The sequence below is a fragment of the Diceros bicornis genome, chromosome 8 (genome assembly GCF_020826845.1).
Source record: "Diceros bicornis minor isolate mBicDic1 chromosome 8, mDicBic1.mat.cur, whole genome shotgun sequence".
NCBI classification, from domain to species: Eukaryota; Metazoa; Chordata; class Mammalia; order Perissodactyla; family Rhinocerotidae; genus Diceros; species Diceros bicornis.
The window spans coordinates 78420955-78447903 of NC_080747.1; the positions used below are offsets into that span (position 1 = coordinate 78420955).

Genomic DNA, 26949 nt, shown 5'->3' on the forward strand with positions numbered 1-26949 from the left:
TGTCCTAAGTCTTATATAAGTAGTTTAAAATGATTCTTCATGATTGATTTTATTTCTTGAGAAGAGATAATCTTTCCAACAAAATATAATGACATTTATGGTTTTGATGATTACATATAACACTTGTTCCTACTATAACCTAGAAAACTCTATAAGATTGATTCATAATAATTCACACCAAAAATTCACAGACAGTTCTTATAATTTTGCTAGTCAACATGCCAGTTGTTAGGGATACAAAAATGGATGAAGAAAATTCTTGCTCTCAAGATGGGCACATGAGGATGTGAGAGAGAAAGATGTAAATTATTAAATTATGTTTGGTCCAGAGTATCTCAGCGGTCGAGTTAGATTATAAAGTGTATTAAGGACACAAAGGAGTGAGTGGAGGATGTCAAAATAGCTTCATAGAAGTGATACTTGAAGGTGACTTTAAGAATGAACAGCAGTTTGCTAAGTGGATAAGTCAGGAATAAAAATTAAAAAAATTAAAATGGCCAACATAAGCCAAGCATTATACTAAGTATTAGGTTAATTAACCCATTTGAGCCTCACAAAAATCCTGTGAGGTACTTAGAATTATTATGCGCCATTTAAAGATGAGGAATTGCAGCACAGAGAGATTAATTAACTTTCCCAAGGTTACACAGCCTGTGAGTAGCAGTGACTCTAAACAAAGGCAACAGTAAGTGCAGAGGTTTGGTTTGTAATATTTGAGAAACATTTGCAAAATATAGGCATATGAAACAGCATGACTGGTTGGAGAAAATCCCCTAAAGTAAGTTGTCTGAAGCGTCACTATTCAAAGTGGGCCTGTGGATCAGCAGCGTCAATATCACTTGGAGCTCATTAGAAATAGAGTCTCTGGCCCCACCCCGGACTACTAAACTTCATGTTTTTTCTTTCTTTCTTTTTTTTTGCTGAGGAAGATTGGCCCTGAGCTAACATCTGTGCCCATCTTCCTCTATTTTGTATGTGGGTTGCTGCCACACCGTGGCTGATGAGTGGTGTAGGTCTGTGCTGAGTGGTGTAGGATCCGAACTTGCGAACGCTGACCGCCAAAGTGGAGTGTGTCAAATTTAGCCACTACACCACTGGGCCGGCCCCCTAAACTGCATTTTAACAAGATTCTCCAAGTGATTTACATGCACGTTAAAGTTTGGGCAACACTTTTGGTAGAAAAAGATGGACCTATACGTGGATATGGCGGGTGCCACTGGTGCCTCACCATAGGAGTTCAACAACACCCTGTTCAGGAGAAGTCCACTGATGTCAAATTGCTGTAGAGTTCTAAATGTTTACTTTCAATTTTTGTAATTATTTCCTTGTGAACCAGTTGCGAAAGGTAGGCGGTCTGTGGACAACATTTTGTTTTTTTGTTTTTTTTTTTAAAGATTTTATTTATTTATTTATTTTCCCCCCAAAGCCCCAGTAGATAGTTGTATGTCATAGCTGCACATCCTTCTAGTTGCTGTATGTGGGACGTGGCCTCAGCATGGCCAGAGAAGTGGTGCGTCGGTGCGCACTCAGGATCCGAACCCGGGCCGCCAGCATAGGAGTGCACGCACTTAACCACCAAGCCACTGGGCCGGCCCCTGTGGACAACATTTTGAATTGCACTGGTGTAGGAGCTTATGTGTTGGGACTTGGGGTTGGGGGGAGGGGATGAGGAGTGCCCCAGAATGAAGGGTGAAGTGCTAGGTTTTAGAATCTCTTCCCTCAAGGGGAAAAGATTTTTCCCAAGTAAGGGAAGTGATGTGTCCTGGAAGTAGCAATAGGGTTTGGGAAACGGCTGACTCCTCAGATGCTGCAAGGGCTGCAGTGCACGTGCTGTCCTCTAGATGGAGCCAGACTCTGGTTAGGACCAGTCAGGTGAGGGGGTCTTCTCCCAGGAGGTGGAGAATGCAGAGACTTGTAAAAGCAGCAGAATAAGTCTCTAGAGAACTGAGTGAAAAGGCTTTGTAAAGAAGGGAAGCAGCACTGGGAAGACAAGTCTTTGGTCCAGGGCAGTATGGGAAGGAGATGCCGGAGTGGCTGGTGGGCTATACTGAGGATTTAAAGGTGATAGGCTTGGTGGAGTTTAGTGGCCTTAGGGTTTATTGCTTTGAACTCGGAGGATCCCAGGTGTGCCTAGGTGAGTCTCTGCAGATTCACCTCCCCCTTTGCTGCAGTCATTTTGGGGTCCAGTAGAAGTCACTGTGGGCCAGCCCAGGTGGTCTAGTGGTTCAGATTCTGTGCCCTCACCGCCTTGGCCCGGGTTCGTTTCCCAGTCAGGGAACCACACCACCCCTCTGTCGGTTGTGCTAGTGTGGCAGCTGCGTGTTGCTGTGATGCTGAAAGCTCTGCCATGGCGGACAGGTTTCAGCGGAGCTTCCAGACTCAGACAGACTAGGAAGAAGGACCGGGCCACCTGCTTCTGAAGAAATTGGCCACGAAAACCCTGTGAAGAGCAGTAGCGCATTGAGTGACACAGCGCCGGAAGGGGGGAGGATGGCGCGGAAAGACCGGGGTTGGATCCGCTCTTCGTCAACTCGACAGCACTAACAACAACAACAAAAGTCACTGCCGACTGTGCTCTGAGAGCCGTGGCAGTTTTTACGTAGCTATACCATAGAGCTGCTGTTTGTTTGTTTGTTTTGTCTCCACTGTATACACATGTGCAGCATTTTTATTAGACGTTTACTATACATATGTTTACTGCATATCAGTAATGCGTTGGTCAGAAAGGTTTGAGTTGCAGACATTTTGGATATATGTCTATATATATTCATATTGCAGATATGTGTGTATATGTTTTGGTATAAAACCCAAAATAAAGAACAGCATGATGTCAAAGAGACATGGAACCATCTTCTTTTGATATTTTTAATTTTAGCTGTGTTTTTAATACTCAGGACCAGCCCTAGCTTTTGTGAGGCTGGGGCAGCAGTATAAATGGAGGTTCACATACCATTGACCTAAGTATTCAAAACTCATAAACCAATACAGAAGACTGATAAATACAATACGTTCTATTAGCCTAATTTAACAAATATATTTTCACAGTGGTGGGGAACAGCAGCTTAGTATTCAGGATGCGTGACCTGCTTAGACTGACTCACTGCTGCAGGGGGCTGGGAGTGAGGGGAGAGCCCAGCCTCGCTGTCAGTGGCTCTGCAAGGGGCCTCTCATGCCTGCCTGCGTAAGGACACATGTTTTGTGTGGTCTGAGCCTGTTGATAGTCATGCTATGTGCTGGAATGCCTGAAGCATTTCCCTGGGCCTGTACTACTTGTGGGAGCCCCACAGACATTTCCTGGCCAGAGCTGATTCTGTGGCTGGACCAACCCTTGTGGTTCTTATTATGATTGTAAGACTCACCTTGGAACAACCATCAGGGAACTTTTAAAAAAAAGATTTGTTACTCACAGGTCCTGGAAGGTAGGCGGCATGCCCAGGGCCACACAGCAAGGTCAGGTATGGACCCTGGAGAGACCCTAGAGAGAACATGAGTGAGTGGACGTGGGGCTCTGCCTTTATTGGGGTTGAGGGTGGGGGCCTAGGGTTTGGCAGGTTCACTCAGCAAATTTAAAACATCAGAGCGGGAATTCGGGCGTGGGAAGGCAAAAGTGGGGTCACTCAAGTAGTCAGTTAACTAGGTTATCCAGGGCTTTCTAAAAGAACTTCATGGGTGGGGTGGCTTGGTCTCTTATCTAGTTGCTTTACTAGTAGCTGTGTCGTACAGCTGGCAAGATGATTATTTGAGATGGATGTCTTTGAAATGGATTCTTCACAATCAAAGCTTAACGTCAGACACTTACACTGCAACACCTCAGCCTTCTGGTTTATACTCCACCCACACGTCCTGCCCCAGCCACCCCTTGGCCGCCCTGCAGGCCTTGGGGTACATATGCCAGCTCCTTGGTCCATCCTCAGGAGGACAGGGGTGGAGAGAGGGCCTCACAGTTCCCAGACACAGGCATGGGCCATTTAGGCAAGGAATTCCAGACTTCTGGGCAATGGCGGGTGGATTGAATGGAGAGTGCAAAGGGACAAGTTCTGGGTGGACTCATCCGTTGGGTCCTGCAGACCCATTGCTCAATAGGAAGGGAGCTTGAGCCATACCCTCTACAGCTTGGAGCCTAGGTCAATTTTCTAGCCTAAGGGCAATGGAAATCATCATCATAATTGTGATATTTGCTGATGTGAATGGAGTGCTTACTTACTATGGCTCTTTTCTAAGTACTTTACATATACTAACTCATTTAATCCTCATAACAACCCAAAGAGGAAGGCACTATTATTACTATTACCCTCATTTCACAGACAGGGACCTGAGGAATGGTGAGGTTAAGTACTGGGCGAAGGTTACCCAGCTAGAGTAGTGGAGATAGGAAAGGGGCCAATCACCTCATCTCACTGACTCTTCCATAGGGAGCTCTGCGTGACATTCTCAAAAAATGCTTTCATCTATTCAAGAGTCAGAAAACTCTAAGTAAATAGTGGTTAGCCATTTCACATAGGAATCAATAAACAATTAATATGATTACTTCAAAGCCTTCTGTTTATCACGTTTGCCTTGCACAATTAACATTTTCTCTGTTCTTAGGAGATGACGTTAGAGGGTTGCTCCTTTGCGTGTCTGTGTATGCCCTCTCTCTCTCTTTCCCCTCCCTTCTCTTTCCTCTTCTTCCCTTTAATTTAACACTTATTAAGTCCCAGGTATGTACTAGGCTAGTGGTTTTTCAACTTTAGGTGCATCAGAGTCACCTGTAGGGCTTGTTAAAATACAGATGACTGGCCCCACCTGGAGTTTCTGATTCATTAGATCTGAGTGGGCCCCAATAATGTACATTTCTAAGGGTTCCCAGGTGATGCTGATGCTGTTGGTCCAGAGACCGTGCTTTGAAAATCCCTGCACTAGGCATTGCCAAGTAGATTATTATGTATTATTATAGTAGATTTATTATAAATCTATATGTCAAATTACTATAAAGCAGACACTGTGTTATTAGAAGAATAGAGAGCTGAAAATTCCAGCTCACCATTTTTTGTTGTTGTTCTTGTTCATTAATAATTGCTCATCCAAAAAAGTTAAATGATGAGCCTTATCACAAAACATCTGTATTACTAGGTGCTAAATAGTTACAGGCTTAGCTGAAGTTCTGTTATTAGAGATCAGAGAAGCACTAAGTGTAGGGATAAATACCTACAAATAAATTGTCCTAAAAATAAGTAAATGAGAAGACCTTTTCTACCAATCCAGTTTTCTTAGACTTTTTTTTTTAAACTGAGGTGCATTTAGCAGAAAATTAGAGATACACTATAACATTCAACAAATATTTATCAATGTATATTTATGTCCTTGAAATTTTATTTGTCATTTTCTGTTTCAAAAAAGAAGATTGAAGGGCAGCCAGAATGCAGCTTAAATTCTTTTATGAATGTTAGTTTTCCTTTTGCTTTGCTTATTCTATTTCAGCACCAGCAAAGCAGAATACTCTAGGATAACATTCTTTTTCCTGAAGGAGGAAATATGAAAAGTAATTAGATCAAATGCAGCACCTTCATCATAAACAATAAAATATGATCTTGGAGGCCAGCAACACTGCAGCTGGTGCTAAAAGGAGGAAGAGATGTCTGTTTTGATGGAGAGGCTTATGGGGAGAAGTCGTGGTGCCCTGGTGTCTGGCTCCCTGCCCGCAGACTTAGTGGTGAAGGGGCGCTGGAGGCTGGGAGGAGTGATGTATGCCCAGACTCTCAGCATCAGATGGTTTGACCAAGATATTGTGAGTCAACTGTTCTCTTGAAATGGCGTGTGGACAAGAGAATTTCCTGCAGTTTTTTCCCCTCCCCCGAAATTACTTATTATAGTCACTTCTTTTGTTTATTTTTTTTTTAAATAAACACTTAAAGAGTGAAAATCTGGTGCTAAAATGAACTGAACAGAAGCCCTTGCTTTATTAAATGGGATCCTCTACTTTGGCTTTTACAAAATCAAAGAAAGTTCATGTGATTTTTTGAAATAGGTATAAGTTTATGTGTTTAAATATGGGAATTAGTCATATATACTACATGTATACTTCATAGAAAATGTGTCAGAAATAACATTCTGTTTTGAAATACGGTAATTTCAATGTAATTTAAGTCAAATTATAATATAGGATTTCCAAAGTTAAAATTTGTCTTATTTCTTACTCAATTAAAAAATATCCTGAGCAGTTTACAGATTTATTTTAAAATGCTATTGCTTATCTTAGATAGTGCCAATTACAAAGTAAACTCTGTAGGTAACAGGTATTTACCAGTGAAACATCTCCCTTACTCTCCACCGCACAGATAGACTGAATATATAATAGTCCAGAATGCAAAGATGAGTGCCAGAATTTTCCTTCTGATACCTATGTTATATCCGTGGCAAGATAAACCAATACATGGGTCTGAGCTAAATTCCTTGCCAGGGATTTCTTGAAATGTTCTAACATTTCTTGAAATGTTCAGCTCCTAACTATTTTGGAATTTCTGGTTAACTTTGATTTGGGACAGATGAAAGGAATTGAGAAATAGTCTTTTTCTTTCTCATTGAGCACAATAATCTGGATATAAAAATTCTGTCTTAACCTCCTTTGTTACCAGGAAATACAATCCTGAATATTTTTATGCAGGAAAATAATTGGAATATTTTGTCCGTTTTTATAGTGAATTTATTTCTAAGTGTTACTATAAGAGAGAATCCCAATAGATGGTAAAAGTAAATTACTAGTACAATATTATTCATTGACTAAAGTCCTCTGACAAGAATATGCTCTTCAGGCACTTTGTACTCTATTAATAGAAAGATGTATCCAATTTATTGGTGATTCTAACACTAAGAGCACATATAGAGATGTCTTTGGGCAATCTTATTTCTAAGATTCTTTCTAGCTATATGGTTTTTTCTTCCATTTCTCATTTCAATTGTGAACTATCTTCTAGCCTTATAAAAATAGTCCTGGCATTTTAAGCAGTTACAAACCACTCAATTATCAGAGAGGAGACAAGTAGTGACAGAATGCTATTTTGTTAGGAACACTGGTGCTTCTTACTTGCCTCTCAGAGTGAACCAGACTCCCTCGAGAGTTCTCCATTCTGCCTCCAGAACTGCTGCTAACTCCGAGCAGTTGGAGTGACAGCGCAGGTAGAAATGTGCTGCCCTAGAGAGACTGCGGGTCTGTTCTTTTCGCTTTCCACGACTCCGGTGGTGACTTGAATGTTTACATTGTTAATGCTCTGAGCACAGGTAATGGCAGATTAAAACATGACCAGTGTGACCAACAGAAACAAAAGGTTTATTGATAAGGATCACCTACCTGTTCATGACAGAAGACAAGGAGGCAGTAGATGGGGCTGCAGGGAATAGGGTTATTGGAGCAAAGAAAAGGAAAATGGGAAGGTAATGCTAGCCTTAAAAAAAAGTGCTTGATGGTAAGGAAAGAACCCCTCAGATCCTTTCTGGTCTCATTGCTGTCATAAATCAGAAATCTAATAAGATGAGTCATAAATATAGTGTTCTTACAGTTCAGAGTGTATTCTGCATTTACATGGAAAAGTAAAAGGCAGCGAGGCTGAGAGTTTTAGTAAAATTATATCACTTTAATGAAAAAGTATTCTGTATTCATGTGCTGATAATATGTTGTGCTTATGGAGTTAGTTCCTCTAGTTTTAATTGAATATCCAGTGTTCTCTTGGGTTTTCTGCAAAATCAAGCTTTTTACTTTTGTTACCCTTAAAATTGGAAATACATTTTAAGCTAAGTTTCCAGTGACAGTATTTGCATGTGTATGTGCTGTGGTCTTTGTAGGCCTGCATCTGTATGGACATTGTGAATTGCCTTCTCGCTGGTGGAGGTATAGTGCTCATCTTCGGTTTACTTGTTAACTTTGCCTATAACCTGAGAGAGGGAGGGAGGGAGGGAAAATTTACTAGGACAATTCATCATATAAAATCCTAGCCTGCTTAATTTTAAGAGCCTACAAATTATTTTCAAATTTCCTAAGCAACACTTTTCAGACAATGCGTATGCCAGTTATATGTGATTCCTGTTGGTGTGATAGCCAGAATAGCTTTTTGGGCATGTACTGTAGTGGGGCACGTTCCTGAACTCCTTTTTTCAGGACAATTGGCAATGTTTCTGAATTTGTTAACATAAAAGCACTTTTTTTTAATGGTCTCTCATTTAGTCTTTTTAGATGCAGATTACTTCTATTAATATTTTGCAAGTGGTGTAGATCATAAATAGTTGTTAAACATATATTTCAGACTGATAAGTAAATTATAACATTGGTAACCATCACAAGATTTGGACAAGAAATTAGTATAAAGATCTGTGGATTTTAGTGTATAATAAATAGTCTAAACTTGCTCTGAAATGTTTCAGAGATTTATTTTCAATTTATACGTTCATGTTAATTTCCTGGTTTTGATAATTACGTTATTGTTTGGTAAGACAATGTCCTTGTTCTTAGGAAGTGCACTCTGAAGTGTTTATGGGTAGGGACATTATGTCTGTAACTTCAAATGATCCACAAATGGTACATACATACAAATAAAGAAACATAAACATGAATACAAATATATATATACATATTTTTATATATGGAGAGAGAGGTAGACACACAGATATTCTGAGAGAGAAAGAGAATTATAAAGCAAATATGGTAAAATTTTAAAAATGGGAAATCTCTGTGAAGGGCATATTGGAATTCTTTATCCTTACAGGTTTTCTGTAAGACTGAAATTATTTCAAAATAATTAAAATATATGTTCACATTGATAGTGAAGTAGAAATTGTTGCGATCTTTTTTTTTTTTTTTGTGAGGAGGATTAGCCCTGAGCTAACATCCGATGCCAATCCTCCTCATTTTTGCTGAGGAAGATTGGCCCTGGGCTAACATCCATGCCCATCTTCCTCTATATGGGATGCCACCACAGCATGGCTTGATAAGCGGTGCGTTGGTGCACACCTGGGATCTGAACCTGCGAACCCCGGGCCTCCAAAGCAGAGCTTGCCCACTTAACCACTGTGCCACTGGGCTGGCCCCCATCTTAACCACTTTTAAGTGTTCAATTCAGTGGTATTGTATGTTCATAATGGGCAAACATCACCGCCATCCATCTCCATAGCTCTTTTCATCTTGTAAAATGGAAACTCTGTACCCATTAAACATTAACTTCCCCATTCCCCCTCCTCCCAGCTCTTGGCAACTACCATTTACTTTTTGTCTTCATGATTTTGACTACTCTAAGTAGCTCATACAGGTAGAATCATACAGTATTTGTCGTTTTATGACTGGCTTATTTCACTTCACATAATGTCCTCAAGATTCATCCATGTTGTAGCATATGTCAGAATTTCCTTCCTTTTTAAGGCTCAGTGATATTCCATGTATGTATATAATACCACATTTTGCCTATCCCTTCATCTCTCAGTGGACACTTGGGATTTTAGCTATGAAAAATGCTGCTGTGGACATGGGTGTATATAATACCTTTTTGTGAAGTATTTTGCTCATGAACTTTTTTTCTTTTTTTTGGTTGGGGGCGAGATTCACCGTAAGCTAACATCTGTTGCCAGTCTTCCTCCTTTTTTTCTACTCCTCCCCACCGAAGCCCTAGTACATAGTTGTGTATAGTTGTAAGTTCTTCTGGTTATTTGATGTGAGCCGCCGCCACAGTGTGGCTACTGACAGACGAGTGGTGTGGTTCTACACCCAGGAACTGAACCCAGGTTGCTAAAGCAGAGTGCCCCAAACTTCAACTGCTAGGCTATTAGGGTTGGCTCTCATGAACTTTTTTATTTGTTGAAATGATACTGCATAGGCATACACTAAAATGTTAGTAGTAATTTTCCTAGATAGTGAGGTGGTGGCAATTTTATTTTATTTTAGTTAATTGGTGCTTTTCAGTTTTCTTCATGGAATATATAATACTTTTGATTGAATAAAAAAGTTATATTTTTTGGGATAGGGTCCATGCAGTTAAAAGTATATGGCACAGTTGGAAAACCTCTTGTCCATAGTAATCAAAGTCAAAAATTACAATAATACCTTTTAAAATTAAATAATGGTAATTACTCTCTCAAGGGTGTATGGTGCCCTTAATAAGAATGATGCTAATTCTGTTATTATGTAAGTACACCTGGTTTTAGGTCAGTATTCTCAAAATATGTTCCAGAGACTACCTGCATGTACCTCACTTGGGATGACTGTAAAAAATAAAATGCTTTGAATAAAAAATCTCTGGGGTTGAAGTCAGTGAATATGCATTTGTGTAAGGCTCTCCAAGTCCTTCTTATTTAAGTGAAGTTTGAGAAATCATGCTGTAAGTAAATCTGATTTGTCAAGACCTGGAGTTAAAACAACATGAATAATATTTAATAATTTGGTCTCTAAAAGTATCACACAATAATTCTTTGAGTAGAACATACTCATTCTTTTAAAATATGATGCCCTTTATGAAAAATTTAGCTGTGTATTTTTGAAGGGCATCTTTGTTTAAAGTGATGCACATCCATATATTCCATATTTGGCAATATTTGAGGAATCCTGTTCCTTTGTATCCATCATAAGATGACTTTGTGTTTATGTACAATGGATATAGATTAGTTTTTTATCCAACTTCATGATATACCAGAAACCACATGAGAAAAGCCTGTAAAGCCATCAGCTGGATCTGAAATAAAGATGAACTATCTACTTATGTTTTAGGGGCACTGATGCATTTACATTCGTTCATATTCTGTACGTGTGTCCCGTGTCAAGCCTCTTCCTTCCAGAGAGGAGGAAATGCGTGCTCGTGAAATGAGTGCCTAGATGAACAATGGTTCATGCTAGTTGGCCTTATTTAATTTTGAGTATATATATATATTTTTTCTCATCAATTAGCAGATTAAAAGGACCTCTCACATCCTGCTTATGGAGCTTAGCAAGCACTTTTAGGAAAGTGTTTCTTCCTCATTTTTAAGTGAAAATATTCTCTGTCTTATGGCTCTCTTTCTTTTTAATTTTAGATTTTGTTGATGGACCTATACACCACAAGGCCTTACTTATATCCGTGACTGTCTGTAGTTTGCTCTTGGTCCTTATCATTTTATTCTGTTACTTCAGGTAAGTTTCCAATATGTAGATGTAGGATTTTGAGTTTATAATATCTTCCTCATCCTACTATTCCACCTGTCGATGTTTTCACTACAGCTTTCTTTGACCTAATTAGATCTTAGATTTCACTGATAATATCAGTTAACTATTGATAAACATTTGTCCCAATGAAGCTATTAATAGATACCTATTTCAGTTCTGCTTCAGACATCAAAACTCTCCAGATGCATTTCACCCCTGCGGAAATTAGGGTAGTTAGGGAATTCAGGAACTAGTTGTTATGAGGTTTGATTCTAAGCAGAGAAATGGCCATGTTGAACTTAGACTTGCTCTAGTAATTCCTTATTTCTTGAGCTAACAGTTTCCCCTTAGTATTGAAAGATTTTAAAGATAATTTATTGATTAATTATTAAAATAAAATCAGTGACTATATTAAAGTATGCAGTTACAAATTATTTTTTGTCGCCTAAGAACTTATTTTCTAGTTTGTGAAATATCAAACACCTTTAAATTCATCGCATTTGCCTTTTGTAATACTCATTTATGATACTATTTTGCAAATGGGAGTTGATTGAAATAAATCCATTTCTAATTGGAGACATTATAATTATTGACAAAAAGTCTTTAAAGTTTTGATTTATTTCATTTATCTATATTATTGCTTTATACGTTACCTTAGATGAATTAGCTGTAAAGTCTTTTGTAAAGCAAAAATTTTCATCTTTATTTGATTAGGGACCTTAAAGAGAAACGTTTCAGGGAATGAATATTGGAGCTATAAAGAAACGTGAAGGAATGTAACCTGCTTGGAAGTAGGGAATTGAAAGGAATAGAGAAGAAAAATTGTACATGATTGAGACTGAGTAAAAACAGCTAATTTACTTTAAAAAACAGGTTAGCAAAATAATTATGATTTGTATTTTGGAAATCATAACTAAGGGTAATAATTACTGAGCATTTAATCTTGTATTTATGTGCTAAAATAAAACCTGCTGTGATTATTGTTTTTTCTGCAGTGTTTTGCCCCCATCATTGCAGTCCGGTGTCTAAAATTATCTTCTTCTATGCATCTTTAGGTATAAAAGACAAGAAACGAGACCTCGGTACAGCATTGGGTTAGAACAGGACGAAACTTACATTCCTCCTGGAGAGTCCCTGAGAGACTTAATTGAGCAGTCTCAGAGCTCAGGAAGTGGATCAGGCCTCCCTCTGCTGGTATGAGAAGAACATATCTTGAATGTAAAGCAAATGTCTTCTAAGAGGAAATGTCTATAATGGCAGGGTTTCGTTTTACTGAAACAGATAGGACAGTGGACAAAGAGAAAGCACTATGCAGTCAGTTAGACATCAGATCTCAGATGCAAGGCTTCCTGGTAACATTTTGACATATTGGGGATACGGTGATTGTTTTTTAATGTCAGTGTATGGTTGCAATCCAGACCCACAGACGTGCTGATGAAGAGCAGGTTAGAAAACATTCCACATGGGGCCATCTTCCTGCTGTTTTCAGTACGGATAGCATTACTGCACTTTGGCCTGGCTTTTGAAGGCAAAGTATTACAACCAACTGGGATCTGAGTCCTTCTACAAGGGAAGGAGGCTGCATTTCAGCTGGAGGGTTTATGTTTCAGGGTGAAGTGCTGGCTTTTCCATTCAGGAGAGGTTTAATTTTCTGGTCAGTACTGCCAACCGTGGAGAAAATATATACTGAATCCAAGGCACTTGCTTTAATGAGAAAAACATTTAGTCCCTTTGTGGACCATGCAAAAAGATTGTTGGGACTTGGGATGGAAATAACAATTTTAATGAGAAATAGTTTCCTTAATAAACTCGTAAGATAGATTTTTCTAAACTTTATTGTCTAGTTCTGACTGGATATCTTGTTTATTTGATTCTTTTGACTACCTTTTATTTAGTACTGAAAGTAACTTTAACTTTTTTAAGTAATTTAACTTTTTAAAAAAATCTCAAGCCAAGAATTTATTTTATGTCTTTTTTTATTGACATACCAAAAGCTGTATATATTTAATGTATACAACTTGATGAGTTTGCAGATGAGTATACATCCATGAAGCCATCACCACAATCTAGGCCATAAACATATCCATCACCTCCAAAAGTTTCCTCCTGCCCTCTTTGTTTATTATTGTTATTATTATTATTATTATTTTATGATAAGAATTCTTAAAATATGATCTACTCTCTTAGCAAATTTTTAAGAATACAATACACTGTTTTAACTGTAGGCACTGTGCTGTACAGTAGATCTCTAGGACTTCTTCGTCTTGCATAACTGAAACTCCACTCTGACTAACACCTCCCCGGGAGGTAGTAGACCAGACAGAAAACCACTTGTGAGGGAGTCATGACCAAACTGATGCCACTTGGGATGTAAATTTTTTAAAGTAAAAGTTTTTATTATCAAATTGCTTGATATTTTATTCTTAGAATTTAATTAATATATACAAATATAGTTCTTGTATTTAAAAATGTGTGTTGTTATACTTTTTTAAAAAAAGTACAAATAGTAAAACCCCTTTGATATTAATGAATCAGATACTTATGCTCTTGGAATTGAAAACTATTTGTTTTCCTTCTTCTAACCCACCTTTCTTATTACTGTGGAGTTACCTCTCTAAAATTTTTTGCCTTACTCTATTATGTCCCTGGATAAAATATTCCAATATCTGATAGTGTTGTGGGTCTTCTTTCTTAGCGTGCTGTGTAAGGCATCCTTCTCCTCCCGCCCCTCCCCAACCTGCTTCCTGAGCTCTAGCATCAGCCTTGAGCAATTCTTGCACAGATACAAGGTGTGTTATTAACGTCCACGTCTTTGCAAATGTAATATCTTTCTGGAGAGTTCCTCAGACTTGTGGCTCAAGGCTACCTCACATTTTATCTTTATGACAACTTACCCTAGACTGACCCAGTCTATTTATCTTCTGTCATAATGTTTTTTTATGGCACCAGTACAGCAGTTTAAAACAATGCTATAACTGGTGTTAGTGCATCTGCATCTTTGGGTGAACTCGCACCTTCTTAGGGTGGAGACTGCATTGTGTTCACCTTGTATCCTCAGTAGAGGACCTGTGTGATTAAAGGGGCTGCTCAATAATTTGTTTTAAAAAGCTTTCAACTCCAACTTTTAATATCTGTGAAAATACTATTTTATTTCTATAATCTAGATACGAAAAAATAGCATTTGGCTATTAACCATATAATGGTTAAGAGCAGCCAGATTGCCAGGGTTCCTGTCCTGGCCAGACACCAGCCTTCACAACTATGATCTCATTTACTCCCCGTGGCAGCCCTGTGAGGTAGCACTAGCGGTGCATCCCTGTGTCACACATCAGGTCACAGGCCCAGATGTCAACTGCTAAAACGTGGAGAAGCCAGGATTCAAACCCAGATGATCTGCCTCTAGAATCTGTGCTCTTAATGTTTGTGAGATGTGAACCACGTTAGTTAAATAAAACAAAGAAGTGCATTTGATGGAGGCAGGATGGGAAGGAAGATCCTATAAAACCTAGTTTAGTGAAGAAAAAGTCTCAGTAGTAGAGATTTAAGATCCTGGTTTAAGATTTGGTTTTTAAGATAAACAATGCAGAAGAGTGCGATAGTCTCTCCGTATATTATTATGTGAGTATCTCACCTTAATACTGACTTGTTATTTCATTCATTAACATAGGGGAAAATTCATGCCTTGTATATAAACATATACTTGGACCTAGTGTTTGCCAAGCGACTTTATATATAAATCCTTTAAGGAAGGAATGTATCATAGGGTGGTTGTAAGAATTAAGATAGTGTGTGTTTCCCTGCTATGTATATATATTTTTTTCTGGTGTATTTAATACATGGTATGTATTTAATAAATAGTAACATATTATTTATTTATTTATACCCTATTTATCTGACCTTGTAAAGGAACAAAAAGTGAAGTAAATTCTCTAACTGAATACTAAGCCTCTTAAGTGACGAATCTTTTGTGAAAAATCTTTCCGGTGTGTGTTATTGACACAACCTTATTAAGCTAAGTATTTTAAACGGTATATTTGTGTGTAGGGGTGTGTATGTGTGTTGCTAATTCAGGGACGTAGTAGAGTACAGAGCATTACTTACAGCTTCACGTTATCTAGTTTCCATACATGTACCTAGACTTAAACATTAGACATTGTCAGATATCTGATCCCTAGATAAGGTGACATTTCAGAGATCGTGATAACTCCTTATACATCTGGTTGTACCTGTTTTACATGAAACAACTCTCTTTTTCGAATCCCAATGTATAGTGATTATATTTTATAGGCATTTTATTTATACAACCAAAGTTTCTAAATAGATATCTAAGAATGTAATATAGAATGAAAGGTTAGGTGCAGAAAGACCAGAAACATTAGCTAAATCAAATAAAAACTCAAATCACATAGTTTAAAAAATTTTCAAGTTATATCTTCAGGTCTTTAGATGTTATAATAAATCTCAAAATACAAGTATATTTTTAATTTCTGAATATAATTTAGTGAGACCTCTTCTCTTTAAGTTGTTCCTGTTCTTTTGAGCATTGCCAATTTTGTCAGTAGTTTCATTAAATTATAAGAAGATATGTTATCATTAGAGAAGAAGAGGATACAAAACTGTTTACGTTAGGAAATGTTCCATAGATTTACAGAAACAATGCTTTCTAACATCTGTGAATTAAATATAATATTTCTTTAATAAATGGAGGAAGTCTGTGATTTAACTGCTTGTGGATTTGGCTCTCAGCTGCTCAGGGCTTGTGGTGCCTCTGTCCCCTCACTTGGGAATAGAAATCTACTGACACTTAGCTCACATAGCATGTTGGCTCCTAAAGGGAGGAGGGCTGCTCTACACATATGCTTGGTTCCTTATTTCCTTCAGGCTGAGTGGCTTAATGGCATTTCAGCAATGCTTTTTTTTTCCCATCTTTCTAGAAAATAAAACAAAAGATTTTATCTTTTCCAAAAAGCTATCAATCTGATATTAGTGCCATTAATGGTTCTGGCAATGGATAGCATTACCTCTTGAATTGATCAAATCATCCGTTATGCAAAAACAGAACGCATCCTAGTTGGTAGACGCCTGTGGTAGGCAGATACTGTCCCCCCAAAATGTCCAGGTCCTAATCTCTAGAATCTGTTATTTTGCGTGGCAAAGGGGGAATTAAGATCACTAATCAGCTGACCTTGAGATGAGATTAATCTGGATTATCTGGGTGGACTCATTGTAATTATGTGGTCCTTAAAAGTGCAAAAACAAAAACAAACATTTTAAGTTTACTTGATGCGAGGCATATCTCTGGGAAAAGTACGTTCCAGTTTTCTGATCAGATCTTATAAGAGCTCTGTGCTAGGTTCTTGGTCTCACAAATATGTAAAAATGTCTCACAAATTATGTAGAGAGTCACCAATATTTAGCCCTTTTAGTCATGGAGTTCTTAAAATATTTTATTGTTAAGTGCAGATGGGGTGAAGATCATGTATGAAGAGACATTTAACCTCTGTGCCACTTAACTCACATATTTTTTTCTTTTTGTGTCTACTGCACTTTCTATAATTCTTCAGAGCTCTCTCTATAGTTTAACTTTCTCTCCAGCTCTAACCTGCTGGTTTACCTGTCCCTTTTACATTTTGATTGTGGCAATTAACTGTTCCACTTCAAAGTAGAATTTTTAATAATTCTTGCTATTTGCTTATTTTTCATTCCGTCTTCTATTTCTTTACATGTTTCATGTAGCGTTCCTTGGCATTCCATGTCTGAAAATTCCACTGTCTGTAATCTGAAGATTTAACATCTATTTGGCTTGTTTCTCTTGACTCATTTGTACTGGCTGTTTCCTTTTGTTGGAAGAAATTTATTCTGTGGGATCTTCCTTTCCTCTTTCCCTTTCTTCTCTCGCTCTTTTTTCTTTCTCTCCCCCTCCGCCCTGGGGGAGTTCCTTTGTGAGCCCAACAATGGATTACAGTTTTTTATTTCTTATATTTTACCCATGATCAAGTTGTATGGTGGCAAGAGTTTCTTAAAAGTATGTAGTATCTCACCATAGTGTAGAAGGAAAAATTTTCTGCAAATGATTTCCTCAGGAGAGGATTTGTATTTATTTTTGCTGGGAGCCATAGGGGGCAAGTTTAGTACCATTCACTGGTCCCAGCTTCATGCTGAGGCCCTAGGTTCAGTTTCTCTAATTTTAAAGGGGCTAAAGTTTATATTCTGTGTCCCAATGTTGGTGTTATTCTTTGCCCAGACAGCAAAGCAACCTGGCCTTTGTATATATGCTTAATGCTTGTCTTTCCTGCTCTGGTCTCAACTCTTAGCTCCCTCTTGCCCTCCCTCCCTGCCTTCCCACTCTCCATCCCTCCCTGCTTGGAGATTTCCCTTATTTCTCTGTGTGCCTAACAATGCAGTACAATTTTGTTTTCTTGTGTTTTATCCAAGTGTATAAGTCCTTATCCAAGGCATGAGTCCCTTCAGAGTATCTAGTATCCCACTGTAGTGGTGGAAGTGAAAGTATTCTATTCTGCCAATTACTGTGAACCCATTCAGGTTTTTTTTCCTCTATGAAAATGATAATAGGTAGGATTAAATATTTAATAATTTGGAAACAATATTTCAAACATTCAGAATCCACAATCCATCTCAAATACATTTAAAAGAGGGCAGCATAAATTAATAAATACAAATAACTTGTCTATATAAAGAAAAACTGACTAAATGTACTTCACATGCAGTAATTGTTTCTTTTCTGGAATAAAAAAGATTAAACAAATCTGGAGTGCTGTGAATACACTAACAGAGTGTTTTGGGATTTAACAGGTCCAAAGGACTATAGCTAAGCAGATTCAGATGGTGAAACAGATTGGAAAAGGCCGCTATGGGGAAGTTTGGATGGGGAAGTGGCGTGGTGAAAAGGTAGCCGTGAAAGTATTCTTCACCACCGAGGAAGCCAGCTGGTTCCGAGAGACAGAAATATATCAGACAGTGTTGATGAGGCATGAAAACATTTTGGGTGAGTAAAAGTCCGTATAGCAATGTTCAGGGTTTCCTAGCTTTCCTCTGTTTTTCTGTTAACATCTGCATATTTACTCAACTGTCTAGACCTGACATGAACTATGTAGACGTTTTCTTCTTGGCATGAGCCCAAGAACATCATAAGCTTCTAATGGGAGACCTCACAGGAGGAGTGACTAAGACACTTCTACCACTGAATGGTGGGCTGGAAACAGAATGTACTCAAGTATTTTTTTCTTCAGGGACGGGAAATGCAAATATAGTACCAGAATTTCTTAGGGTTTCTTAGGGATTTGAAGGAGCACAGTTTTGTTTAAATGTTTTGAAAACTTATAGGAATTTTATCTGCTGGATTTATATCCAGAATTGATTTCCCTTTTATTTTCTCAAGTTAGAAATGATCTAGCTGGAGCATTCCAGGGGGAAGAGGATGAGCTAATCATGGAGCGTCTGCCTGGACTCAAGACCCTGTTTTGTAAACAGTGTTGTATGTGTTACTATAATATCATGAGCTATTTACTGTTAACTGAAAATAGTTTAAATATCAACTACTGATTAGAAAGGGATCCCGTTTTCAGATACACACTGTTAATGTTTCTCTACCCCTACTGTTTTGATTGCTCTGATTGGTATTAGTAATTTAATACTGTCATAGGTATAATCACAAAACTGAGTGAAATGCTAAGTAAAAGACATCTATGGCAAAGAATGATAGTTGAGAATATAAATTATTCCTGATAATATTCAGAAAACACTTTGCTCCAAACCTTTTTGGTTTTTTCCCTTTTAGGGTTCATTGCTGCAGATATCAAAGGGACAGGGTCCTGGACCCAGCTGTACCTGATCACAGACTATCACGAAAATGGTTCCCTCTATGATTATCTGAAGTCCACTACGCTGGACACTAAGTCCATGCTGAAGTTAGCCTATTCTTCTGTCAGTGGCTTATGTCATTTGCACACCGAAATCTTTAGTACTCAAGGCAAACCAGCAATTGCCCATCGAGATCTGAAAAGTAAGAACATCCTGGTGAAGAAAAATGGAACTTGCTGTATAGCTGACCTGGGTCTGGCTGTTAAATTTATTAGGTTAGTATCATGGTGAACACATACACTTTTATGTACCTTTTCTATCACTTTTTATAGATTATACATTTTGTAGTTCAGTGCTTCTAGGATATTTAGTACAGGAGGAATTTTATTAGTTTTGACTTTTCTTTGGAGGGAAAAAGAAGAAACATATTGTTTGCAGCACAAAGTGTTTGGGTCAGTCCTGTTGTTTCTGATTTCATCAGTGACCTGGCTTCGAGACAGTGTTCACATTAGGTTCCCAGCTGTCATGAAGCTATTCAGGAAAGAGGTAGCTAATGTCTGGGATTATGTGGTCAGAACTCTGTATAACATTTGTAAGTAGGAAAAGGTTTCAGGAAAGATCTACAGATTATGAGGTGATAAAGACAATGGTTTTTTAAATATGATATAAGAAAGATAACTGGCGTAGGTGTTCTGTGAGAAGTGTTAGGAACTAATAAGCAAAACACAGTATTCAGCACTATTGTGCTGTCACTTAAGTAGTGACTATAACACTGGACACATAAACCAGCACACGTTAGGAACAGTGGTTTTCAGACCTCTGGGGGCTCCTTGGAGTGACGTCAGTAGCTTCTGCAGAATAGGGAGAAGGGACGCCCAGTAGCTGGGGCTCTATTCTGCTTATCCTCCCTCTAATCCAAGCAGCTCTTTATATCTTGCAGATGATTTAATTAGAAGAAATGGTTTCTCTGCTTTGAAAACAAAACAAACAAAATGAGTTTGCAAACCACTGGTACAGAGGGATCATCTTATAGCTATCCTTTTAAAAACTCAGTTTAGGCTTAGCCTTTGCTAAATTGTTGGGCCCTCATGTGGATTTTTTTACAACGAGGACTCTGTAGAATATGGAGGAGGGAACAAAGGAAAAGCCATCGAGATGGATAAAACTCCCGAGAAAGGACTGTTGGATTGGTATTTTTACCCAGAAGTGAAGACTGAGGTGTGATTTAATAGGCGCCAGACATAAGAAGGTCTTCAACATTTAGAGGATGGCAAATTGAAGTTCTCAATCTTTAAAAACAAAGCAGGAGGAAATGATTTGTACTATCGATTTAAGTTAGAAATATGAACCTCCTGCCAATAAAGATTAGTGAATACTCTCTCTCTTCTGGATTCTTTTTTCTGACCTGCAACCTTTTGCAAGTGTCCTCTACCAAAAAAAATTTTCCACGGTGCTTCTCTAATTACCAGCCTCTCTCCATTTCTCCCGTTAAATTTCTCCAGTTCCAAAGAGTAACTGCTTTCCCGATCCAGTAACTCGCAATGTCTTATAATTTGGCCTCTGCTTCATCCTCCCTGAAGCTCCTTTGTTGAGGGACACCGCTGATCTTTGTCACCGGAAGCCTTTCTTATCGTCACCCCACTCTTCACAGTGCCAAGCCCGCCTTCCTCGTGTTATTCCAGGGGCACCTCCTTTCTCTCTGTGGGTTCTGCCCTCTGTCTACCTCTTAACTGTTTTCTCCCTACTAGGTTTCCTGCTGTATCTGCTTTTTCTTCCTAGTTCCCAGTTTGGGTTGATCCATGCTAAAATGTGAAATGCCTGACATTTCCTTCATTCCCTAAGGAATGAAGGAATTCGTTCAGTTTGCTCAATTGAACGAATTCTGTCTCTGTGGTATTCCCACTTGAACTGGGCACGTTTGGGTCCTCTCTACCATTTTTCTAGATTCTGGAGTAACGCATTTTATAGTTACTTCCTCTTTGTCTGTCCTTTTTCCATTTTTTGTCTACATGCTGCTGCCAGATGTATTTTCTTGAAGCATGATTTTGGACGTCATAATAACTTCATAGTTTCCTGGGGCTTTGGGTTAAAATGTAGTTTCTATTTTGAACACTTTATACTTTCTCACACCTTCAGGTGTTTTTAACGTGTTTTTATCTTTACCTGAATACCCAGCATCCCCTTCTCTATTTAGATAACTGTCACTTATCTTCCTTTGGGTCGTCTGTTTTTATTCCCTTCCAAGTCTGACTTTTAGTTAGTCTTCTTATATCCTCCCCTGTGACCCTGTGCATACCATCGTGACATTTCTCACACTGTTGGACAATCATCATTGACCGCTTCTCCGTCGTTCCCAATGGAGACTAAGCTCCATGAAGGTAGATACCATGTTTTTCTCAAAATTGCATCCCTAGTGCCTTTCCTTGGTGCCCATTACTTAGGTGTTGCTTCAAAATTTTGTATAATGGATAAATGAATGATTCCATATGGACTACAGGATGAAGAAGAAAAGCACCTTTTTTTAGCTCCAGAGATCCTACACACATGGTATTAAATCCATCTTTCTAGTTTTATATCCCATAGACTCTCCAATGTGTGTGCTTTCTTTTGTAAGACTGAACCTCTTGGTTTTTCTCCATATGTACTCATGTTTGCTCCTGCCTTGCTTTTGATTCACAGTCTCCAGCTTGGAGTACACTTGCTTCTCCAAGTACCTTAATTCAATATCAGAGTTGCCTTTAATTCACTTTACTCATCCCCCAGCAAGGAATAATGACATCATCTTCTCTACTCCTGTAGTGATTTCCTGCCCCTTGTCTGCCTGATATTGTAATTACTTTAGTACATGCCTCATCTTTCCTGCTAGTCATTGGGCATCTTGAGAGCAGCATCCATGCCAAATTCTAGGTATTCCAACACTGTTTTGAATCAATAAATGTTGGTGGTATCAAAGTAATTGAGAACTCATTTTCTTTATAGACCTTAAATCAAACAAGGAAAGTGCACATCTATTATATATCTGGAATTTAGTTCTGTTTAATGTCAAGGGAATGAATTGAATGACCTCTCAAATTTCATGCAAACCTTGATTCTAGGAAGTGGAGGGGAATACTTTAAAGGCTAATTCAGAGGTTTATTTGGCATATATTGACTAGTGCATCAAGAGAGGGAAGATGTGAGGATGCTGGCTAAGATGTGCAGCTATGCTGGCTGCTGGTTGCACGTCTTTATATGGTAAAGAGGAGCTGTGGGACCGTTTACCATTCAGGGCCTCAGTTTCCTCTTCCATTAAATGGAGGTTGCATTTGATAATTTCCTAGGTCCTTTTCACAATTTGTTTTTCTTGGTTTCAAAGGAACTTTGCCATTCTCAATTTTTGAGTCTCACTTTTAAACCTTGCTTTATGTGTTTCTTTGATTTCCACTCTTTTCCTGTTTTGGAAGTGTGTGTGGGTGCGTGTGGGCACACACAGATATTTTGAGCATGTTATTACAAGTGGGGTCAAAGCTAACCCAGTGTTGAGTTCTCAGACTTCATATGTGAACTTCCTGTGAGAACTTAATCTTTGCCTTGGTCTCTACATGGTAAGTGTTCTCTCAGGCTTTTAAGTCATTTCTGGGAGGTTCCCAGAAGTTGAGAGCCACAGAGAGAGCGGACTGTGCTTTAGAGATTTCCTGCTCATATAATTTTTTTTTATAGTTTATTGGTTTCTTTATGCACTCTCTTGAAAATGATGTAAGTGCTGATACAATTCCTGCCTGACAGAGATTTAATCCAGGTGATGCCGTGGCAGACATTACTGTTACCCCAAACCTCTCTTGGAAGGAGAAAACAATGACACATGAAGTCCCTTGAAGGAACTTACAAAGCTTTTCACTTTTCAATCTGGATGGTCAAGCAACCCCTCTGGTACTTCAGTGTCAGAATAATATATTTTCTTGGGGGGAAACTAAATCCTGGCTTAGGGCTTCTCAGGTATTAAATTTTAAACAGAAAACCTACAGTTAAGACTGGGCTGTAACACGGATCTCCCAATTGATGACTGTCAGATTGTCCAAGTGAGGGCAGATGGAGTGGCCCAGCCCAGAGGGTGCCGCACGTCCTTGGAGTCTTTCTAATGTCGTTGTTTCTAGCACTGCTTCTGATTTGTATACTTAGTGGTTTTTTAAAAAAAAGTGACATGGCCAAATGACCTGCTAAAGTCATAGACCAACCTAATTAGTGGCAGAGTCGGCCTTCCCAGGCAAGGTTTCTGTGGCCATACCCACCTTCTCTTGAATTTTTAGTTCTACCATCCTGTTCCTAAGAAACCCTGAGATTTCTCAGGATTTAATCATAGAAGCAATAAATCCCATTGGGAAGTGCTGCAGAAGACTCTCCTCCTTGATTAACGTCTGACTGGGCAGAGGTCCGTGCAGCAGATCAGTCCCACGGCTATTTACAAGACACCCTGAGAAACACAAAGGGATATGCACCCCTTTTCCTGAAGGCTCATGGGGATCTTTCATGCTTTCAGAGGTCATTGTAGCCTTTCCAAGAGGTGATTCAGTATTCTGTGGTATGTGTCACGTGTGGTTAATTTCAAACATCAGTTGTCAGCCACAAGGAAACCAATGGCCTCCCTAACATGTCTTCTGCCCTCCTCCCTTCTTTCACTGTTCTTTAAAGTTCAGTTCTTATTTTTAAAAAAGCTTTTTAGATTATTAAAGGTGTACAGTGTTTGCTTCTCCTCTTTCTCGATTACCTTTTTATCCCCTTCTCCCTCTCTCCCCCTTTCCTCTCTCTGTTTTAGGCATCAGCAACATCCAGCAGAAGACCACCCTCACATGCCCAAGGCTCATTGAGGTGGAGCCGCCTTGTTGGAGCTAACACCTCGATTCCCGAGCCAGCCTTTCATGGCCACAGTGGGCTCTGCATGTGACTTTCATGACACTGTCCCTTCAGTTGATGGTACAGTGGGAATGTGCGCTGTGCTGAACCAAGCAGTGGCGTTTTCCTTTACATAACACTTCTGGAAAGAATTCCTGCTATGGATTTATAATTAGGAAGCTTAATTAATATGAAAAATATGTAACAAAACAAAGTCAAGACAGATACTGTATTTTTAAAGATCCCCTTTATTCCCTGCCAGCAAAAGGAAAATCTTTTGCCTGTCCTTCATCCGGTGCATGGTGCCAAGAGTGTAAGGCCTGCCCTGTTCCACCGAGTCCTGTGGGGAGCTCGGGTTCCGTCTCCAGTCCACTTAGGATCCTAGCTGGAGGCTCTGCTTTCAGCCTCTCTGCACCCACAGGAGCTCTGATTCCCTGCCTCAGTGACGCCCCTGCAGTGCACACACGCCACTCTAGGCACAGTGCCAGACCAAGGGGGACACTGCAGGCAGCCCGCCTGGGGACAGGCAGTAAGGGGGTGCACTGTCTGTAGATAGTAAAACCGGTTGAAATTAGCACCATGTGCCGAAGTGCTAAACGAGGTTGGTGATCCGTCTCCCAGCAGAGTGCATTGCTTCCACCATCCTCTCCTTAGTAAGCCCCCCTGGCACCTTCAGAAGAGGGAGCAAAAATATCTTTTCATTTCCTTTCTCTCTCCTCTTCTCTTTTCTTCTCCCTCTCTTTGTCTCTCACTGTCTGACAGTCTCAAAGTCTTTTTTGCTCCCTGAAGGAGTTGCCTGGGGAAGTCTCACTACTTTGTGTCTCCCTTGGATGAGAAGAGCCACTCAAAGTGTGCGTACACTAGCAGGCTGTTTGGTCACCAGGGTAGACCTCGTACTACACCGTGCTGGCATTTTCTTTATCATGACACTGACATCCAAGTGCTTTTGGTCAGAAATATGACTTTGTTTTCATGCCTTTTTAAGTAATCCTAGCTGAGGGCACCTTGCATTCTGAGATTCAAATAAAATTACACTTCCTCATCCCTAGTCCTCCCTGGGGAACTCAGCGTCATTCGCACCATATCTGGGGATCCCGAGGAGCTTTTCCTCTTTGCCATACCAGCCTCGTCCCTCCGGTATAGCTTGTACCTTAGCCCCGTGATGTAGCTGCTGTCTCTTCTCTTCCCGAAACACCATCAGCTCAAGGTTGAAGAGACCTTTACTGGGATGTATTGTAGGGTATTGAATTTCGTCATCAAATTCATGCTATCAGAACATTTTTCCTGATTTTTTTTTTCTACCAGAGCTTAACATCTTGTCATGATCCTAGGCCACAGGGGAGAACCCCTCTTCTCCCTCACTTACTTGCTCCTTACCCCCAACCTCCCAAGTTACTGTTCATTTCTTCCTCAGAAAATTTTAGGTATTCTTATTTTATCCTGTCCTAGCCCTGCTCTCCCTAAAGTTCATAGAGAAAAATACCCATTAAAGTATGATTTTAAAACAAAGTTTTTTCCTGGGAGGGAATTTACCCAACATCCCTTAATTTAGTTTATTTTGTTCAAATTATATTTTTATTTTTTTTTCCAATTCTACTTAAGTCTGTATCACAGTGGTACTCACATTGATAGGAACAAAAGCCATGTTGGATCTAGTGGAAGTACTAATTATAAATGGGTAAAAATACCTACCCCTGTAATTCTCTAAAACCAATTCTTCAATCATGACTCCTTTGTGCAAATATTTCCCACCTTCTGCATGGAAGGGAGAGAGAGGTCGTGTTTCCTCCACAGTGAATGCAGCACCCCCATTTTTGATAGAACATTTCCAGTTCTCTTTGGTAGAAGCACATCTTCTTTGTAATTTGACCAGTTTATTTAGATGACTTTTGATCTTCAGACCCTCATGCCTCTAACCAATGCCTTAATCCTTGAAATGAAAGTTTTCTAGTTCCTGATCCTGCTGAGTTTTAAAATTTATAATATATTTAATTATAGTATATTTTAAACATATAGAAAAGTATAAAAAATAATGAGGCACTCATGTAATAATTTAACATTAACAAATGTTAACAATTTGCCTTATTTTTGTCTGGTCTTTCTTTTTAAAGCAAATCCAGCGTTGAAGATAGACGTGTTGCATTCTCCTCCTTATTTCATTCTCCTTTTTCCCTCCCAGAGGGAACCGACGTCCTGAAGTTGGTATTTCTCTTTCCTGTGTGACTTTATAATTTGACTGGGGGGTGTGTCGCCGCTGCAGTCCACGGGACTGCGTGTGGGTTTGGGCTGCTTTTCTCCGACTCTGCCCCCTTGCGCAGTATCCATCTCTCCTTGACAACCTTGCTTCTCACGCCCCGGCCCCTCAGTGGCCAAGGAAGCCAGGGAAAGCTGGAGGCGCGCTCACCTTTTCTGCTTCCTTCTTTCTCCTTCACTCACTCTATGCCCTGTTCCCATATGCTCTGCACTGTCTGACTACTTCCTGTCTCTTTTTCTTCCTTTATTTTTGCTGCCCCAGTGTTAAATCACTTTAATTTCTATTTTTGGCCTTGAAGATTAATAGAAGCTCAGTTTAGTTTTTCTCTGCCCTTATTTGGGAACAGGTAAGAGGATGTTTCTGAAAACCTGAGAGAGAAGTGCAATTTAGTTACTTTCTGTATAGAAACACTCCTCAGGGAAGAAGGGAGAGAGTTGTATGTCTTGGAGGATCTGATACTTTAGAATATCAGATATGAATTACTTATAATTAGCATGTTTGTTTCTTTAAATGTAGTGTTAAAGGCATTTGCCACTAGGTTAATAGTATTCTTTTATAAGATTAGTTTGCTTAACAAAATTCTTTTTATGTAATGTCTCATTTTATGGTCTATATGTAATAGAGATTTTTACATTTCTCTTTAAATTAGTCATAGTGAAGTTTATTGTAAGAAGACCTTTCCCTTCTTTCATTTAAAGTATATTCTTTACCTACTGTGTGCAAGGCATGCTATGAATGGAGATGGATTGGGGCTATACTCTTTAGGGACTTACCAAATGATTATGATAGACAAGTTTACAATCTTAGGTTGGAAGATGGATTTTTATTTAAATACTACAAGGGAGGATATTTATTCAAGTACTCTGAGGTA

General features: G+C 39.0%; 1 protein-coding gene across 5 annotated transcripts in view; it reads left to right on the top strand.

Annotated features, from left to right (window-relative positions):
- Positions 1–26949, top strand: part of BMPR1B (bone morphogenetic protein receptor type 1B) — a 389790-nt gene that overhangs the window by 352685 nt on the left and 10156 nt on the right. For all 5 annotated transcript variants that reach the window (XM_058547530.1, XM_058547529.1, XM_058547527.1 and 2 more), the window contains 4 exons: positions 11026–11122; positions 12190–12328; positions 17948–18140; positions 18933–19230. In XM_058547530.1, the coding sequence (XP_058403513.1) occupies positions 11026–11122; positions 12190–12328; positions 17948–18140; positions 18933–19230 (727 nt within the window). The remainder of the gene's footprint in view (positions 1–11025; positions 11123–12189; positions 12329–17947; positions 18141–18932; positions 19231–26949) is intronic.